We start from the raw sequence: 19,500 nt of genomic DNA, 5'->3' as shown, positions 1-19,500 counted from the left end.
ATTCTCAGTGGTTAATTCTCCCACAGCTTTGCATGATAGCACTTGATGGGCTGGACTTTTCCAGCAAACCAAGTCTGCAAAAATGCAAATAAAGGGCCCAGTGACCTTCTCAAGGTCTCTTTCAGTTGTTGTGACCCTCAAGTTGTTCTCTTGAGAAGCATCAGCCCCCCCCCCCTCCAAGGGACCAGCCTCTCCCATCCTCTTGTGTCACCTCCCACACAGGAGGGGCAGCTGCCTTCCTGATAAGCGGCTGCTTTTGTAAGATTTGCAGCTCCGGGCTGCACCCTGGTGTCTTTGCATTTTGCAAAAGATCCACCAGCAAAGACTTTGAGGCCAAAGGCTGGCAGCAGTTGCTTGTGGGGGCGATGAGGGTCTGTTCATCAATGAATAATTGCTTTCTGGTACAACCTCCTAACTGGGCAGCCTTTCAGTGAATAAATCAGAGGTGCTCCCTCCGTATACCTAAATTACCAATTTTATTTCTCACCGAACTAAGGTGCACACCCTGCACACTGTGGCACCCTTCTTTAGGACTCTTCTGCAGTGGTACCAAAGTTTTAGCAGGCAGCTTCTGTCCAAACAGCCAGCAGTGGGGGGGCAGGGGGGAACGGTGCACTTGGCCCCGTGCAAACTTAGTCTCGGCCAAGGCCAGGGCAGAGTGCGACCGGACCTTGGTTCTTGCAACTTCCCCAACCTCCCGCCCCAGCAGAACTCACAGCCCTCAGTCCTTATTTTATAAATATCCCCAAAGGCGTGCCCAGCCCAGCCCGCCCGGCTGCTCTGCAGAGCCTCTGTCCACTCCAAACAGCATTTACTCTGAGCGGCGAGCCGTTAGGTGGGGCGGGGCCGGGGCTGCCAGAGGCATCCGGACCTCCGGATCTATACACGTATATACAGGAATGGGACCCGACAGGGCGGAGGGGCTAGGACGCCATCTAGGGGCGGCGACCCGGCCTCAGACGGAAGACGCCAGCTTCCGCTTGGTGCTCTCGCTGCATCGGTGCAGGATAAGGTCTGCGCTGGGCCGCGGGGGCACCGCGGGCTGTGGCTTCGCGGGCTGGGTCGCTGGCTGCTCCCCTGCGGCGGAAAGCGCGGCCGGGTGAGAGGCCCCGCCCCGGGCAGCCCCGCCCCAGGCAGCCCCGCCCCAGGCAGCCCCGCCCCCAGGCCGCTGCGGGCTCTCACCTCGCGGGCTCCCTGGGCTTTGCGGCCAGGACTGCTCCTGGCCCCGCCCCTGCCCCGCTCCCATCCAGGCCCCGCCCCCAGGCCGCTGCGGGCTCTCACCTCGCGGGCTCCCTGGGCTTTGCGGCCAGGACTGCTCCTGGCCCCGCCCCTGCCCCGCCCCCATCCAGGCCCCGCCCCCAGGCCGCTGCGGGCTCTCACCTCGCGGGCTCCCTGGGCTTTGCGGCCAGGACTGCTCCTGGCCCCGCCCCTGCCCCGCCCCATCCAGGCCCCGCCCCCAGGCCGCTGCGGGCTCTCACCTCGCGGGCTCCCTGGGCTTTGCGGCCAGGACTGCTCCTGGCCCCGCCCCTGCCCCGCCCCCATCCAGGCCCCGCCCCAGGCCGCTGCGGGCTCTCACCTCGGGGGCTCCCTGGGCTTTGCGGCCAGGACTGCTCCTGGCCCCGCCCCTGCCCCGCCCCCATCCAGGCCCCGCCCCCAGGCCGCTGCGGGCTCTCACCTCGCGGGCTCCCTGGGCTTTGCGGCCAGGACTGCTCCTGGCCCCGCCCCTGCCCCGCTCCCATCCAGGCCCCGCCCCCAGGCCGCTGCGGGCTCTCACCTCGGGGGCTCCCTGGGCTTTGCGGCCAGGGACTGCTCCTGGCCCCGCCCCGGCCCCGCCCCCATCCAGGCCCCGCCCCCAGGCCGCTGCGGGCTCTCACCTCGCGGGCTCCCTGGGCTTTGCGGCCAGGGCTGCTCCTGGCCCCGCCCCGGCCCCGCCCCATCCCGGCCCCGCCCCCAGGCCGCTGCGGGCTCTCACCTCGGGGGCTCCCTGGGCTTTGCGGCCAGGGCTGCTCCTGGCCCCGCCCCGGCCCCGCCCCCATCCAGGCCCCGCCCCCAGGCCGCTGCGGGCTCTCACCTCGCGGGCTCCCCGGGCTTTGCGGCCAGGACTGCTCCTGGCCCCGCCCCGGCCCCGCCCCCATCCAGGCCCCGCCCCAGGCCGCTGCGGGCTCTCACCTCTCGGGCTCCCTGGGCTTTGCGGTCCGGGCCGCGCCGGACGGCGGCGCTGCTGCAGAAAACGGACGCTGTTGCGCCGATAGGTGTCCTGGCTGAGGCGCTTCCGCGATCGCTGGTGGATGCTGTGCGCGTTGCGGATGGACGACCTGGGCCCAGCGGGACGGGGGCGTTGCTCAGCGCCTGGCTATCCCCGCCGCGCCCGTGTCCCCTGCCTGCGGGGACTCGCAAGACCGGCCCTGGGGTCTTGGGGAGCGGGGCAGGCGTGCAGCTGCCCCGCAACAACGCGGACTTCTGCCGGGCGGCAGAGCCCAGGCCCGGGTCCCACGCCCCTCGCCAGGCTGAGCCCGGCCCCTCCCCAGGAAGCCCCCTGAACTGCCGCAGTCGTCACGGCCGCCCCCAAGGACACCTCACACCCCTGCGTTCCCACCGCCCCGCGCCAGCCCCGCCCGCTGAAGACCCCTGCCCCCCGCCCCCAGCACTGCCAATCCAGGGCCTGGGCCCACAGAGGGGCCGTGGTACACCCTCGTGGTACCCTCAGCCCCTTCCAGCCTGGGGACCCTCGCTCACCTGCGGGGCGGGGCCCCTCGGCTCTTGATCTGGCGATGTGCCTGGGCAGCATCCTGCCCGGACTTCTGTAGGTACATGGATGGGAAGTAGCCGGTGATGTCGTCTTTCCTGCAACAGAGGCAGTCCTTGAAGCCCTGGCGGTCACACGGGGAGTAGGGGCCTCAGGTGAGGGGGGCTCCGAGATCCCTCTAAACAGTGGGGGTTAAGGCAGCTGGAACTGGGAGACGCCCATAAGCCTGGCTGACACCAGACCCTGTCCCTCTGGGCCTCAGTTCTTCCATCCAAGCAACATAGGCCCCCTCAGCCACGATGTTGGTGGTGCTAGGAAGTTAGCAGGTCCAACTTGACCCTGGGGACATGGGTTTGCAGTAAAACATTTGCAACAGGGTGTTTATCAGGGTTTTGTTTTTTTCCCTTTACAGCCACTGCTTTCTGTGTCTAAAATACCTTTGCCTACCTCCGGGTCACCAAGTTCCCCTATGCTTTCTTCCGAAAGCTCTTTAGTTTGGGGTTTTGTGCTTGGTCAAATCCATGACGCATCCTGAAGAAATATGCATGGCGTGAGGTAGGGGTCTATGAGACTTCCCTCCATGTGGATGCCCACTGGTTCCAGTTCCAGCACCACTTGTTGAAAAGAATTTTCTCTCCATTCTCACTACTCTAATTTGGGAGAAAAAACTTGGCATATTACAAAGCATGCTTGGTAAAACTCTGATTCTTCTTGGCTGGTGGGAAAATCACAGGCAGATTCTCAGGGGTGCAGGATGGGCAGTTAAATCAAGTGAGAGTCAAAAAGGTTGAGAATTCCTGCCTCTGAGCCCCCAGCCCAGAGCCAAGTTGATGGCGGATGCTTTGGCCACAGGCTCACTGGGACTGAGAGGGTGTACAAGGACCGGGGGAGGCCCAGCAGGTCCAAGGAGATAGCTCTAGAAGCCACCAGGGTTCTGCTTTGCCCAAGAGGAACAACCAGATAAGAATCAATTACAACAAAACATTTAAAAGGAGAAGGGATGACAGTTCTCAAATAGAATAATTAACACAACAATTAACTGTGTTGTAGAGGGAATAATAGATGGCGAAGTGACCCCAAATCACAAAGGAAAAAGGTACCCACTCAGGCAAGGATACTGAACCCTGAGAGACAGGTTGTGGTGGGATAATCACTGATCTGCTACCAAAGTAGAAACAGTCCAGAGAGAGGTGGTGGTCTACCCAGAGCCACACCCGGGGTCAGCACTGAGCCCAAACAGACCATGCTCCAGGCCAGGGCTGACACTCAGGGTGGGAGGGGCACTCTCCTACCTGACGACCCACCAACCATCCAGGAGCTTATGAATGACTTCGATGGCTTCACCTTCCTGCAGGGACATTTCATCCTCCATCTCGGCAGTATAGGCTTTGATGGTGACATAGGGCTCACCTGGTTGGCCGTGGGGACAGGAGTGCGGTGTGATGGTCCGCCTGGCACTGGCCTGCCTCCCTTCCCCTTCTCTTCTTTCTGAGCCTGAGGCTTCCTCCAGCTAGAGCCCAGGACCACCCTCTTCCCTGCCTGCTCCTTGCTGGTCTCCCTCTGCAGGCTCCTGCCACCCACTCGTGGAGCACCCTGGAGTTCTGCCCTCTGCCCATTACACCCAGGGGAGCCCGCCCATCCCACTCCCACCATCCACACCAGGAGCCAGGCACCTAAACAGGAGGAGTGGCCAGGCAAGGGGTGCAGGTGTAGAGCACCCATCCACGTGGCACCTGAGCCACTTGACTGCAGCGTGTGTACACACCGTTTCCAGTTTTTCCAGAGATGCCATAAGCCCGCAGACAATTGTCAAATCTCTCCATTGTAATATATGGGCAATCAACTCTAATTTATTTCGACCTCCACGTGAGCCCCATCTAGGGGACCTGGGGACTAACTGCCAGTTCTCCGCTTCCAGTCAGCGAGGATTCCTCCGCCTCCAGGCAGTGCTCCTTCCTGAACCTCATACACCCGGGAGGGACCCCTACGTATCTCAGGCGGACCTCATCGCCCTCGCCTCTACCCTACCTCCTGGTTCTCTGTCCTGACCAAGGGCATCACCTGCTACCTGAGCCCCTCAAGGCAGACTATGGGGTCTCTACCCTGACTCCACTGCCCAGCCCACAACCATATCCAACCCCAAAGTGGCCACTTCTCAATATCTCAGGGCCCCTCCAGTCCCTTCCCCCACATCCTATGGCCAAGGAGGGCAGGTGGCACCTTCGTAGTTGGGCTCTGGGTCCTCTGCCTCATCAGGACTGTCCAAGGGCTCCAAGTAGGACGCTGGGACCCAACCTCGCTTTGTCTTCGTTTGGCAGAACCACCAGCCTGGGTGGGGAAGTGGGGGGTGAGGCAGTAAGTCTGGGCAGGCCTCGAAGCCTCCCCCAGCTACCAGGGTGGTGAGGACTCCCGGACAAGGACACACAGACATCCACCACTGTGATTCAGAAATGTTACCTTCACACACTCCACGCGAAAATCACATACAAATAAATAAATAAATAAATAAATAAATAAATAAATAAATAAATAAATAAATAAATAAATACCAAAATCACATACAGACACACACACAAGTCCCAGGATTCCAGCTCAGAAGCTGCTTCCCACACATCATGCCCAGAAGCTGGCCTGGCCACTGGGACATAATCCGGAGATGCACAGATGCCCGCAGTCTCCCCGGGGGTGGGGGTGCACCAGAGTGGGGAGGACAGAAGGGGCCACAGCCCATAGGGGACGGGGTGGGGAGGGAGCCCGAGGCTGTCTGAGGGACAGAGCCTTGATCAGGGGCTTGAGGCCGTGGACGCAGGCACAGGGGAGGAAGGCCCCAGCAGGGCAGGGACACTGACCACTCTCACTCTTCTCTACGACGTCCACCACGTCACCCGTGGCCAGAGCCATCTGGGAGCTCGAGGTCTTCTCGAAGTCAGCAATGGCACGGTACGTCTGCAGGATGATGGGGCCTGTGATGTCTGGACGGAGGGAGAGCAGGGTGAGTGGACAGTGAGGGGATGGGCTGCCTCCTCCTGGCAGTCCCCCGCTCAGGCTTCCAGAACTGGCGCTGGGTTCCCGTCTCCACCCAGCCAGGCGCACAGGAGGTGGACGCCCCCTGCCAACAAGAAAGCAGCAGAAACAAGCTCGTCTTCACAGCCCTGCATTTATTGAGCACCTAGTGTGTTCCAGACACTAGTCATGCACCTTACACATGCTCCTTCTCACTTGATGAGGTTAGGGAGCAGCCCTCCCGGACCTTAATGTGCACACAAATCATCCAGGGATCCCGCTGGAGGGCAGGTTCTGATTCCAGAGGTCTGCAGTGGGACCTGAGCATCTTCATGTCTAACCAGCCCCCAGGTCATGCAACTGCATGTTATGTACTGAAATACATCTTTTCCCCTCCCCCAAAATTCCCATGTTGAAGCCCTAAGCCCCAGTACCTTAGAATCTGTATTTGGAGTTAGAGCCTTTAAGGAGGTCATAAGGGTGGGGCCCTCACCCCATAGGACTGGCGTCCTCATAGGATGAGGAGGAGACACCAGCAGGAGTACGTGCACGGGGGAAAGGCCATGTGTGGGCACAGCAAGGAGGCAGCCGTCTGTACACCACGGAGACGCCTCCACAGAGCCAACCCTGCCCACACCCTGATCGCAGCAGACTCCCAGCCTCCAGAACTGTGAGAAAATACATTTCTGCTGTTTAAACCCCCACCCCCAGTCTGTGGTTGTTATATGGCGGCCCACACAGACTAAGACACTGCTGGTCCCTGGACCACACTGATTGGCCCATGGCACCCGTCCCGGCATCCCACTGACTGGTTGAGATCCTGTTCCACCTTTCATGTCTGTGTGGCCCTTGACCTGAGTTTCTTTTTTTTTTTTTTTTTTTTTTAAGATTTCATTTATTTATTCATGAGAGACACACACAGAGAGAGAGGGGCAGAAACACAGGCAGAGGGAGAAGCAGGCTCCACGCAGGAAGCTTGATGTGGGACTCGATCCTGGGACTCCAGGGTCACGCCCTGGGCCGAAGGCAGGCGCTCAACCGCTGAGCCACCCAGACGTCCCATTGACCCGAGTTTCAACTTAAATCAAGCCTCAGTGTGTCCAGCTGTAAAATGGGGATAATAGCACTCTGGTCCCTACTTCATATTGTTATAGAGATAATTGCATGTGTTAATACATGCAAGACATTAAAATAGTGTCTGGGAGCACCTGGGGGGGCTCAGTAGGTTGAGCATCTGCCTTCAGCTCCGGTCATGATCCTGGGTCCTAGGAGAGAGCCCCATGTCAGGCTCCCTGCTCAGTAGGGAGCCTGCTTCTCCCTCTTACCACTGCTCCCTCTGCTTCTCCTCCACACCACTCGTGTTCTCACTTGCTCTGCTCTCTCTCAAATAAATAAATAAAGGAATCTTAAATGAATGAATAATGAATGAATGAATGAATGAATGAATAAATAAATAAATAGTGCCTGGGACAGAGTAAGTTCTCGATAAATGTCAGGTTGTATTATTAACAATTATCATGCAATACAGATCAGATACTGTCAGGCCTCTGCGTGACCCCTGATGACCACCTTCACCCCCAGACCTGTCTATTCAGTCAGCCAGGACCCCCCTGGCTATAGGGAGCTGGGATCATGCTGGGCTTCAGACATGAGCTCTGAAAGCTTCAGACATGAGCTCTGAAAGCTTCACTGTCCAGTGGCCGCCCCCACTGGACTGCAGGCTTTAGTGCAGCCACTGAGGACCCCCTGCCCTGGCCTTGGCTGCACAGCCTCTGCTCAGGAACCCCGATCATGTCCCCAGCCCCCGCAGGGTGACCTACAGCTAGCTGCCCCCGCCTCTCACCCGTGACATTGCTCTTGCCGTCTTTGGGCACCAAGTAGGTCTCTGGCTTTTTCACCCTACAGGAAAGAAGAATCTGGGTGAGGTGCTCAGCTTCCTGCGGGGGGTGCAGAAGCTCTGGGCAGACCTACAGAAGAACTTCCCAGAAGAAAAAGGAACCTGGGATGTGGGGGTCACTGCTGGGGGAAGGGAGCAATGGGACTAACAAAGAAAGCACCCCCCCCCCCGCCCCAGCCACCTGGGGACCCAAAGAAGGAACCAAGTGCTGAAGAGAACACTCTGGTCTGGGAAAGGCTCCTGTTACTTTGGAGGCTAGCTCCCTTCTGGGGCCTCAGGGGTATGGCCAACGAACGGGAGTGGGCATCCCTGCCACCCAGGCCATGGGAGCCATAGGGAGGGGGCATCCCCAGCACCCAGGCCATGGGAGCCGTGCCACCCGGCACTGGGCCAGGGGTGGGCTCAGGGGCCAGCCCACTCAGGCCGAAGCACTGGTGTCTGTCCGCGGTGGCCGGTCCTCCAGGCCCCACTCTACTCTGTACTCAGTGAGCAGAGAGGGACACAGAGAGGAACCTTCTGCAGCCCGCCTCCAGCAGGACAACACATTCCCCTGAGACCTCACTCAGCTTCTCAGATGCTTTCCATGCTGGGCCCTGGACCAACGGGCAGGCAGACAATGAGGTGACAAAGCGGAGGTGTGCTGCGCTCAACACCTGCCACCAACACCCCACTCCACCCCGCCAGCCCGGCTGGGGCTCCGCACTTCACAGTTTGGAAGCACTCTCCACAGCACCCATTACGACATCTGGCCCTTACCACCCGGTACAGGTGGGGAACCTGCTTTCAGAAGGAAGGTGAGGACAAGGACCTGGGATCTCAGACTCCCAGCCCACAGAGCCTCCCCCGAGGTTCAGGGGCTCCAGGTGGAGACTTGGCAGGGATGCTGTGGAGGGGGTTCCAAGTCACACGGGCCAGAGTCGGAATCCTGCCTCCTTCTCTTTGGGGCTGTGTGACTTTGGGCGAGTCGCTTCCCCTCTGAGCTTTAGTCATCTGTAACATGGGGGACGCCCTGCACCCCCTCCCCAGGCCGAGCTCACCACCCCCTTCCCTCTCCCGCTTCGGGGACAGAATGAGGGGGCCACTCACTGGCTGTCCGTGGGAAGCTTGAGGTCGTCGGGGCGCACTCTAAAGAAGTCGAGGAGTTGGGGGCAGCGGGAGATCTTGACAGGTAGACCCATGAGCGTGTTGTAGTACTCGGTGAGCGTGCCCTGGCGACTCTCGGCCGCCCGCTGCCCATCGAACCACCGGGGGGCTGGCCGGGCCGGGGAGGGACACCGAGAAGCCATGAGCATTGTCCCAGGTCACGACCCAGAGGGGATGGGGGTGGAGGAGCAGCTCGCAGGGCAGGTGAGGGGATCCAGGACGGGCCACCCTGCTCCTCACCTGGCAGGTGCGGGATGATCCTGTTCTCTGGGTTGATGTCCCCTGCCTCGATAGGAAACATTTCCTTTAACATTTTCTAGACACAAAAGAAAGGATTGAGGAAGATCCTTTATTACAACCCCATAAAAGCACAGGGTTGGAAACAATGCTCCTGATCCCTTGGGCTGGTGCCATCCTTGGCTCTCTCTTTCTCTCTCCTCCTACATTCCCACCAGCAAGTCCTTCTGGTTCCAGTCCTAAAATTTATCCAGAATCTAACTCTTCTCACTACCCACACAGCCCCCACCTCGGGCTGTGCTTCCCCCGAGCCCAGGTTATCACAACAGCCTTTCACCTTTGTCTTCAATCCAGCACCATCTTCACATTCAAATTGGATCCTGTCTCTCCTCTGCTCAGAACCCCTCCCTGCCTCTAAGCTCACTCAGAATGGAAGCCAAAGGCTCCACGTTAGTCTATAAGGCTGTGCAGACCAGACCCATCCTGCCTGCCTCACTCACCTCCTCTGCCACCACCCTCTTCTCACTTGTTCACTCTGCTCCAATCATCCCCCGAATACTCCAGGCCTGCTCCAGCCCCAGGGCCTTTGCACTTTCTCTTCCCATTCTTCCCTATATTTGTTAATAGCACTTCCTCTCTCTTTCTCCTTCTACAAGACTTTGCTGGGATGCCTGGGTGGCTCAGCGGCTGAGCATCTCCCTTTGGCTCAGGGCATGATCCCGGGATCCCGGGATCGAGTCCCACATCGGGCTCTCTTCAAGGAGCCTGTTTCTCCCTCTGCCTGTGTCTCTGCCTCTCTCTATGTGTCGTTCATGAATGGATAAATAAGATCTTAAAAAAAAAAAAAAGACTGTTCAGATATTACCCATCAGTGAAATCTCCGTGACAATTTCCCCTCCTTACTCAGTCCTCCTGTCCACCTCCCCATACTGATTAATTTTTTCCATAGTTCAAATAACTGCCTAACAGACTATATAAATTACTTATGTTTTATTTGTCTGTTATCCTGACTCCTCTACTAGAATTTAAGATCCACAAGGGAGGGCAAGGACTTGCATCTTTTTTATGCCCTTGTCCCCTTCAGAGCATCTCCCACGCACCAAGTAGAATGCACCTGGCACTTAGTAGGTGCTTGATGAATAGTTGTTGAATGAATGAGTTCACCAATTAGCAAAAGGAGCTAATCCGACAATGGAACAACCCAGAACAGTGTAAAGAGGAGAGATGGAGCCGTGCATATATCAGCATGAACAGGTCTCAAAAACTGACCTAATGACAGTAACAAGGCAGAGAAGGAGGCAGCCAGCATACTGAGGACTTCTAGAAAGGCTGTGGAAAATGCATGCTTAACTGCTTAACACTATTGCATCTTGTGCTTGGACTTGCGTGTGTGCGTGTGCATAGGTGTGCATGCAGTCCCCCAGGGCTGGAGCTGACACAAGTGCATGGGATAAAGGGAGCTTTCTACTTCCTTTGTAGTGTTTTATTTCTTTATCTTAAAAAAGCCTTTGGGAGGCCTGGCCGGCTCAGTCAATGAAGCAGGTGACTCTTGATCTCAGGGTTGTGAGTTCAAGCCCCACGTTGGGTGTAGAGCTGACATAAAAACAAAACAAAGCAAAAAACAACTAAACAAAGCCTCCTAGCAAACAGCATAGTGACATCAATTGTGATTCAGAGTCCTAGGTGTGTAGGGCTGCTTATAGTCTTCTTCATGTTTATCTGCATTTTGTTTTTATTTACTCATTTACCTAATTTTTTTTTTTTAAGTAGCCCCCATGCCCAGCACGGAACCCAACTCGGGACGTGAACTTAAGACCCTGTGATCGGGATCCCTGGGTGGCGCAGCGGTTTAGTGCCTGCCTTTGGCCCAGGGCGCAATCCTGGAGACTCGGGATCGAATCCCAAGTCGGGCTCCCGGTGCATGGAGCCTGCTTCTCCCTCTGCCTATGTCTCTGCCTCTCTCTCTCTCTCTGTGACTATCATAAATAAATAAAATTAAAAAAAATAAATTCTTAAAAAAAAAAAAAGACCCTCTGATCAAGACCTGAGCTGAGATCGAGTCAGATGCTTAATGAATGGACTGAGCCACCCAGGCTCCTGGCTGGCTCAGTCAGTAGAGCATGAGACTCTTGAAGTTGTGGTTGTGAGTTTGAGCCCCATGTTGGATATAGAGACTACTTAAAAAATTTATGGGAGAAGTGCAGGAAGGCACGCCACTCCAGGACTCACTACCCTGCTTACAGAGGCCTTTGTGGATGGACCCTCCATCCACATTCTGTCTCAGACCAAGACCCACCAAAAGCCACACTCTGCACACTATGCTCCCCAATGACCGTCTCTATTGTGTCTGGCCTGGGGAACCCCATGGGGTTTTAGAGCCTGTGGGAATCTCATTCAATCTGGCTGACAGCGGGTGCTCAGAAAGCAAGAGAACCTGAATCTTGGGGTGTCAGGATCGCCACCCTGCCTTCTCACCTGCCCAGGGTCCTCTTTGGGCCAGTGGCCATGAGTCAAAGAGCTGGCTCCTGGGATGACAACCTGGTGGTGACACTAACCAGGCTGTCCCCTGCAAGGACAGAGGAGGCACGGCCCTTAACACCCCCTGAAGTTTATCTTGAATGGGGACAGAGTCTCTGTGTGGGAAGATGAAACTATCCTGGAGCTGGACCATAGTGACAGTTGCAAGACATTGGGAATGTACCTCATGCCACTGAACTGTGTGCTTAAAATGCTAAATTCGTGTTATGTGTATTTTATCACATTTAAACGTACTTTAAGGAAATCTTACCATATGCAACGATGCAAATGGAACTAAAGGGTATTATGCTAAGTGAAGTAAGTCAGAGAAAGACAATTGTCATGTGATCTTACTCATGTGTGAATTAAGAAACAAAACAGTATCATAGGGGGAGGGAGGGAAAAATAAAACAAGATGGAATCAGAGAGGGAGACAAGCCATAAGAGACTCTCAACTCTATGAAACAAATAGGGTCACTGGAGGGGCGGGAGGGGAGCATGGGGTAACCGGGTGATGGGCATTGAGCAGGGCACAGGATGGAATGAGCACTGGGTGTGATATGCGACTGATGAATCACTGAACTCTACCTCTGAAATTAATAATACACTATGTTAATGAATTGAATTTAAATTAAAAATAAAACGTACTTTAAGGAAAATGTCCTTTTCAGTTGAGAAGTAAATAACGTCCCCTCCCCCTCAGCTGTGGGCTGGAGCGCCCTGGGCTCCCCACTTGCTGGCCAGCACCCGGGCCACCCGCCCTGGTGGGGCACAGCTGGGCCTGCTGCGCAGTGCCCTCCCTGGGCATCCGCCCCTCCCGGCCGCGCCCCGCGCCGCCCCGCGCACGCCCACCCCCACCCCCACCCCGCACTCACGTGGAACTCGTAGATCTCGGTGAAGCGCCGGTAGACCACCTTCTCGGACAGGTCGTGCCACTTCACCAGAAACATGTAGACCTGGGGGCCGGGCGGGGGGACCCCGTCAGGGGGAGGGCGCGCCCTGAAGGGCCGCGGCTCCACGGAGCCCAGCTCCTGCTGCAGCTCCAGCTCCTGCTGCAGCTCGGGGACCCAGGGCCCGATGCCCAGCGTCCCCCAAATCGGCTCAAGCCCCTGGTCGGTAAGGAGCGGCGGGAGGCCGGGCTGCGGCTCCCGGGGCTGGAGGGAGAGCGAGCCTGGGCCCCGCGGGGCGCAGCGAGGCCGCTCAGCCCAGGGACCAGCTCTGCCGACCCACGACCCACAGGAGGGGCGCTCGTCAGTGGTTGTGTGGGGCCCTGGGGGCTCAGCTGGTGAAGCAGCATCGACTCTTGGGTTCGGGCAGCCCGTGATCCCGGGGCGCTGAGATCCAGCCCCACGGCCCCCCCACACTCAGCAGGGCGTCTGCTTGAGACTCTGCCCCTCTCCCTCTGCCCTTCCTGCTTGTGTGCGCTCTAACAAATCGTTTTTTTTAAAGATTGTATTTATTTATTCGTGAGAGACAGAGAGAGGCAGAGACACAGGCAGAGGGAGGAGCAGGCTCCACGCAGGGAGCCCGACGTGGGACTCGATCCCAGGATCCCGGGATCACGCCCTCAGCCAAAGGCCCGTGCTCAACCGGGAGCCACCCGGCCGTCCCTCTCTCTAACAAACCTTTAAAAATATATATTTAGGGATCCCTGGGCGGCGCAGCGGTTTGGCGCCTGCCTTTGGCCCAGGGCGCGATCCTGGAGACCCGGGATCGAGTCCCACGTCGGGCTCCCGGTGCATGGAGCCTGCTTCTCCCTCTGCCTCTCTCTCTCTCTCTCTGTGACTATCATAAATTAATAAAAAAAAATAAAACTATATATTTATTGGTTGTATGTTGGTTGCACGATTCTGATCACTAAAAACCGTTGAATTGTACACTTTATATAGGTGAATTATATCTCAGTGAAGCCATTATTAGAAAGAGAAAAAATACAAACTTGGTAAGGAAAACCAAGATAGAGCCAGGAGAATTATACTGAGCCACAAAACAGAACAAATCACTGACAGGTGCATCCACACAGATGAAGTTCAAAAGCATTATGCTGAGTGGAAGAAGATACATGGTAGGATTCCTTTTCTATGACGTTCTAGAGCAAGTGCAACCAAGTAAAGGGGGAAAAATCAGAACAGTGGTGGCCTCTGGGGGTTGGTGGAGGGAGGGGACCTGGGGCAATGGTAATCTATGTCTTGATGAGGGTTATGTAGGGACATATACCATCGAAATTCAGCAAATGTACCTCTAAGACTTGTGGATTTCATTTTATATTAATTTTACAGTGAAAGAAAAAAATAGGGGCACCTGGCCAGCTCAGGGGAGCATGCAAAAATATATATCACAATATTTAAAAAAACAACAATTGTATACTAGTGGTGTGTGAACAAAAAAAAACCTCAGTGGAATAGGATACAAAATCTAGAAATCTATCCAAGTACACATGGAAATTTAAAATATGATAAAAGTGGTATTTCAAACTACAGGAGTAAAAGTGAGCTTTTAGTTTCTCTTTTTTTAAGATTTTATTTTATTATTTTTTAAAAAGATTTTATTTATTTGTTTGACAGAGCACAAGCAGGGGGAGCAGCAGAGGGAGAAGCAAGATCCCCCACTGAGCAGGGAGCCCGACGTGGGGCTCCACCCCAGGACCCTAAGATCATGACCTGAGCTGAAGGCAGATACTTAACTGCCCAACCATCCAGGTGCCCCTGAAGTTTTATTTATTTAAGTAGTCTCTATGTCCCATGTGGGACTCAAACTCACAACTCCAAGATCAAGAGTCACGTGCTCTACATACTGAACCAGCCAGGCACCCAAGAAAATTATATTTTTCCTTCCTTCCTTCCTTCCTTCCTTCCTTCCTTCCTTCCTTCCTTCCTTCTTAAAGATTTTATTTTTAGGGGCGCCTGGGTGGCTCAGTCAGTTAAGCTTCCAACTCTTGATTTTGGTTCAGGTCATGATCTCAGGGTCGTGAGATGGAGTCCTGTATCAGACTCCACACTCAGTATGAAATCTACTTGAGGGATCCCTGGGTGGCGCAGCGGTTTGGCGCCTGCCTTTGGCCCAGGGCGCGATCCTGGAGACCCGGGATCGAGTCCCACGTCGGGCTCCCGGTGCATGGAGCCTGCTTCTCCCTCTGCCTGTGTCTCTGCCTCTCACTCTCTCTCTGTGTGACTATCATAAATAAATAAAAATTTAAAAAAAAAAAAAAGAAATCTACTTGAGATTCTCTCCCTCTCCCCCTGCCCCCTGATCATGTGCTCTCTCTCTCTCTTAAATTTAAAAAAATAAAAATAAAAATAAAAAGATGTTATTTTTAAGCAATCTCTACACCCAATGTGGGGCTTGAACTCACAACCCCAAGATCAAGAGTCTCATGCTCCATGGACTGAGCCAGCCAGGTGGCTCTGTGTACCCTTCCACCCCCCCTACCCCCCTGCTGCCCACCTCTCTCTCTATCTTTGCAAAGAGAAATATAGGAAAGATAAACCAAAATGAGTCTCTGAGCACATCTTTTTATAAAGTTTGATGTTGTATCATTTCATTTTTTTAAAATATTTTATTTATTTATTCATGAGAGACACAGAGAGAGAGGCAGAGACACAGGCAGAAGGAGAAGCAGGCTCCATGCAAGGAGCCCAACGTGGGACTCGATCCCGGGACTCCAGGATGACACCCGGGGCTGAAGGCAGCGCTAAACCGCTGAGCCACCAGGGCTGCCTGATGTTGGATCATTTCAAACATGTTAATATATTACATATTTAAAAATAAAATTAGATCAACAAGGATTTTTTTTTAAGACTTTAAATTGGAAACAAATGAAAACAAATGAACTTCACTATCAAATGGGTCACAACCATATTAAAGAAAACTGGAGAAGGAAAAAAAAAATCCAAGTAACTTTTACAGTATTTCTACCCTCAATCCAAAAGGAGAAAAAAAAAACTGCAAAGAAAACTTAGAATTGACTTCATAGGTTTGTAGGCTGATTGTTCTGATGGTGCGGATGCCGTCATTGTGATAAAACAAGCTCGTGTGGGGATCCCTGGGTGGCGCAGTGGTTTGGCGCCTGCCTTTGGCCCAGGGCGCGATCCTGGAGACCCGGGATCGAATCCCACGTCGGGCTCCCGGTGCATGGAGCCTGCTTCTCCCTCTGCCTGTGTCTCTGCCTCTCTCTCTCTGTGACTATCATAAATAAATAAAAATAAAAAAAAAATAAAAAAATAAAAAAAACAAGCTCGTGTGGATTGCAGGACCGAGCAAAGGGGTAAAGCTGTTAATGGAGTGGGCGGCCAGGGTTCTCGTGGAGAGACAGGCTCTGCAAACATAAAGCAGAGTAACGAGAATGAGATGGAATCGCTCTTTCCCCGAGTCTGAAAGGACCTCAGAGGCAATGAGCACACTCAGCGTTGAGATCTAGGGTTCTGACACCGCCCCCCACTGCAAAGAAACAGACGTCCTTAGTGCAGTGGTCGAGTCCAGGGCTCCGGCTGGCGAGCAGCAGGTCCGCTGGAGCTTCTCGTTCCAGAAGTTAAGAATGTGCTCAGAGAATGCCAGGCTATGTCCAAAGAGCACAGGGAGCCAGCTTGAAGGGGCTCCCACTGGCCCCTTCCGAGACGATCGGAGCATAAGATGAGTTTCGACAGTGACGGATGATAGCCCATGGAATAAAAGAGAAATCCACACGTCCACACTGACACAAGTCAGTAGGAAGAGGGGAAGAACTTTACCGGTAAAATGTTAGCTACTAAAGGCAGAAGCAACAGTAGAGTTTAAAAATCACTATTTGGCAATCATTATAGCAATTTGACTTGGGCAAGAGTCATCCACATACTGTGGAAGGAACAGGAGCTGCATATAGTTGCAGAGAATCTCCCGCAGGTTAATTATTCATCACAAGGGGGAGAATAGTAACTTTACAGTAGAGACACTTAGTGATCGAAACTAGCATCACCAACACAGGAACCAGCAAAGTCGCCTGCCGCCTGATAGGATCGGCGAGAACACGGTGTCACTTCTGGGGTAGTTCTGCCACCGGCACATGACCCCAATCTAACGAAGAAGGGTTGGACAAAACTTTTTGTAGAGGGGACATCCTACAAAACGACTGGCTCCAGCTCTTGAAAATGGCAAAGTTGAGAAGAACAAAGAAACATTAAGTCTGACCCAAGAGCACCTGGCTGGCTCAGTTGGAGGAGGGCGTGATGCTTGATCTCGGGGTCATGTGTTCGAGCCCCATGTTGGGTATAGAGATGACTGAAATAAATAAAACTTAAACAACAACAACAAAAGACTGACCCAGATTAAGGAAGTCTGAAGAGTCACAATAAGTGAAATGCAGCAGGTGGTCCTGGGTTGGATCCCAGACCTGGAATATTTTTACTACAGAGGACAAGTAGGGGAACAGGTGAAATCTGAGTGAAGTCCATGGGTTGGATAACAAGTGTTTCACCCACGTTAATTTGCTGATGTTAACATATTTGCACTGTGGTGTAAGAGAATGTCCTTGATTTTAAGAAATACACAGTAGAGAGGCGCCTGGGTGGCTCTCTTGGTTTCCGCTCAGGTCATGATCTCAGGGTGGTGAGGTTGAGCCCAGGCACGCAGCGTGGGAGTCTATTTGAGATTCTCTTTGCTTCTCTCTCTCTCTCTCTCAATCTCTCTCTCTCAAATAAATAAATAAATCTTTAAAAAAATACATAGCAGTATTTAGGAGTAAAGAAACACAATGTCTCCCATTTGCTCTGAAATGATTCAGAAAAGTCCCATTCAGAGAGAGAAAGAGTTGGGGGTGGGGGGGAGAAGAGAGAGGGAGGGAGGGAAGAGGGGGACAGGGAAGGGGAGAGACAGGGAGTACAGATGTGGTGGTGAAGGAATGTTGGAGCTATTGGTAGTTTATCTAAGTTTGAAATTACTTAAAAATTAAAAGTGAACAAGAAGAAAAGTCTCGGCATAGGATGCTAAAAGCGCCCTACAAACACCGTACAGTTGACCAAGCAGAGTTCCTCCCTGGGCTTCCTCTGGCCTGGGGCACCCTGGGGTGGGGTGGGGTGGATGTGTCTGGGCAGACACGTCCCAGCCTCCCAGGACGGGGTGGGGTGGCCGCTCGGCAGGGTCACGTAATGTAAGGGACCCCACAGCCCCCGGGGACAGCTGGCTGCTCCTGGAGGAGCACTGCCTGGAGCTGGGATGGGGAGGGCTGCGCGAGGAGCGCCCTGCAGGGCTAGGGCGCCAACAGGGGAGTCCTGGGGGGGCGGGGGAGCCAGGAGGGCAGCCGACTGGGGCCAGGCCCCTGCCCTCCCGCCAGGGCCGGGGTGCTGGGGTGGCTACTCACGTAGTGCTGGCTGGGGACAAAGCGCTTCTCGAAGCCCAGAAGGGCGATGTGGCGGATGAAGGTGTCCCCCATGGCTGGGCTGCGGGGCCTCCCCTCCTGTGGGGCGCTCCCAGCTGGGCCTTAAATGGGGTGGAAAGAGGAAGTCACTTGGGTCTGGCAGGGCTGGGGGTGGAGGGGCAGGGAGGGCTCTGCTTCTTCTTTCACTTTCTGGGATTCCTCAGACTCCCGTGGCGTGGCCGTGGGCGGCCTCACGCAGGCATGTGGCCAGGAGCCCTGGCTGGTCCTCCCCAGGGTCTCTGAGCCCGCAGCGGGGGGGAGGGTGCCCATCCTTCCCTCCCTCCCTGGCCACCTGAGGACCAGCCACATGGGCTCCTCTGCTCCCTTCCTGCCAGGCTCTGCAGCTGGGGGGCCACCTGGACCACCGCCCACATGTCCCCAACTCCCTCCCTGTCTTCAGGCTTGTGCCCAGATGGCGCCTCCTCCAAGAAGCCTTTCTTGATAACTTCATGCAAAATGGCAAAACTTCATGCCCCCCCAATCCTTTCGTTTTGGTCCAGAGCGCTGACTATAATTCACGTCCTGCCTATTCGTTTTGTGTGTTTTCACAGTGTCTCTCCTCAGCAGGAGTGAGCCCTGAGAGCCCGGGCCTGGCCTGGCCACTGGCTTGCAGGGGGCGCTGCACACGTACTTGGGTGGTGGCCGCTCGGTCCCTGAGTGAACCAGCGCCTCCGTGGGAGCAGGAGAGCACCAGGTGCATGTCTGCAGGGGCGTAACTGGGGCCCAGTGGTGGTGGGGACAGGCGAGAGGGGACATGGGGTGCAGAGGTGAGGGAGCCGCGTGCGAGTGGGTGAGCGGAGGGCGGGGCTGGGGCCTACCGAGGTCGTGGAGCTGGTCCGAAGGTCACAGACCCAGGCAGTCTGGCTGTGGGCTTAGGTCGGTGGATCTGCTGGTGGCCCAGATGCACAGATTCCAAGACGGAGAGGCCACCAGCCCTCTGAGCCCGGGTCCCCCTGGACTCCCGGGGGTGAGGTGGCATCCAGCAGAGGAGCCAAAGCCTGGCATCTCACCGGTCAGGTTGGCGGTGGTTCTTGGTTTTGCCTACGAGATGCAGGGGTCATGCCCTCTGCTCTGAGAGGTTTGCTCGGCACGTCGCCTGTGGTCACTGGGAGGTCACCAGCGCTGGGTGCGGCCAGCCTTGCGAGGAGCTGCCAGACAGGAGGGGACAGGAGAGGAGGCGGACGGAGCACCCTTCAGCAGCTGGGGTGCCGTGTGGACCACGTGTCCACGGATGAAGGCAGGGCGGCGTCCCCGGCTGGGTGCCCTCCCCCGGTCAGCAGGTGCTCACTCTGGAGACCGCGGCGGCCCCAGCCTGCGGGGCCACGCGGCCCTTTTCTGTGGGTGCCTTGTACTTGGGTGATGGTTAGAAAATGAGGATGAGGAACACCTGGGTGGCTCAGCGGTTGAGCATCTGCCTTTGGCTCAGGGCATGATCCCTGGACCAGAGATTGAGTCCCACATCGGGCTCCCTGCACGGACCCTGCTTCTCCCTCTGCCCATGTCTCTGCTTCTCTCTCTGTGTGTCTCTCATGAGTGAATAAATAAAATATATTAAAAAAAAAAAGAAAA

At 55.4% G+C, this 19,500-nt stretch overlaps 1 protein-coding gene across 1 annotated transcript; it reads right to left on the bottom strand.

The window, feature by feature from the left end:
- Window positions 1-17,947, bottom strand: NCF1 (neutrophil cytosolic factor 1). Its single transcript, XM_055340142.1, has 11 exons — window positions 17,875-17,947; window positions 12,419-12,499; window positions 9,030-9,105; window positions 8,733-8,898; window positions 7,593-7,648; window positions 5,596-5,718; window positions 4,967-5,074; window positions 4,039-4,156; window positions 2,737-2,844; window positions 2,170-2,315; window positions 1-1,077 (listed from the first exon to the last, which is right to left on the bottom strand). The coding sequence occupies exons 1-11, from the start codon at window positions 17,944-17,946 to the stop codon at window positions 956-958; spliced, it is 1,176 nt and encodes a 391-aa protein (XP_055196117.1). The 5' UTR covers window position 17,947; the 3' UTR covers window positions 1-955.
- Between the last annotated feature and the right edge of the window lie 1,553 nt (window positions 17,948-19,500).

Source organism: Nyctereutes procyonoides, unplaced genomic scaffold, assembly GCF_905146905.1.
Source record: "Nyctereutes procyonoides isolate TBG_1078 unplaced genomic scaffold, NYPRO_anot_genome, whole genome shotgun sequence".
Classification (NCBI taxonomy): Eukaryota; Metazoa; Chordata; class Mammalia; order Carnivora; family Canidae; genus Nyctereutes; species Nyctereutes procyonoides.
Note: the sequence above shows the minus strand (reverse complement) of the source record. Positions and strands in the feature narration are given on the sequence as shown.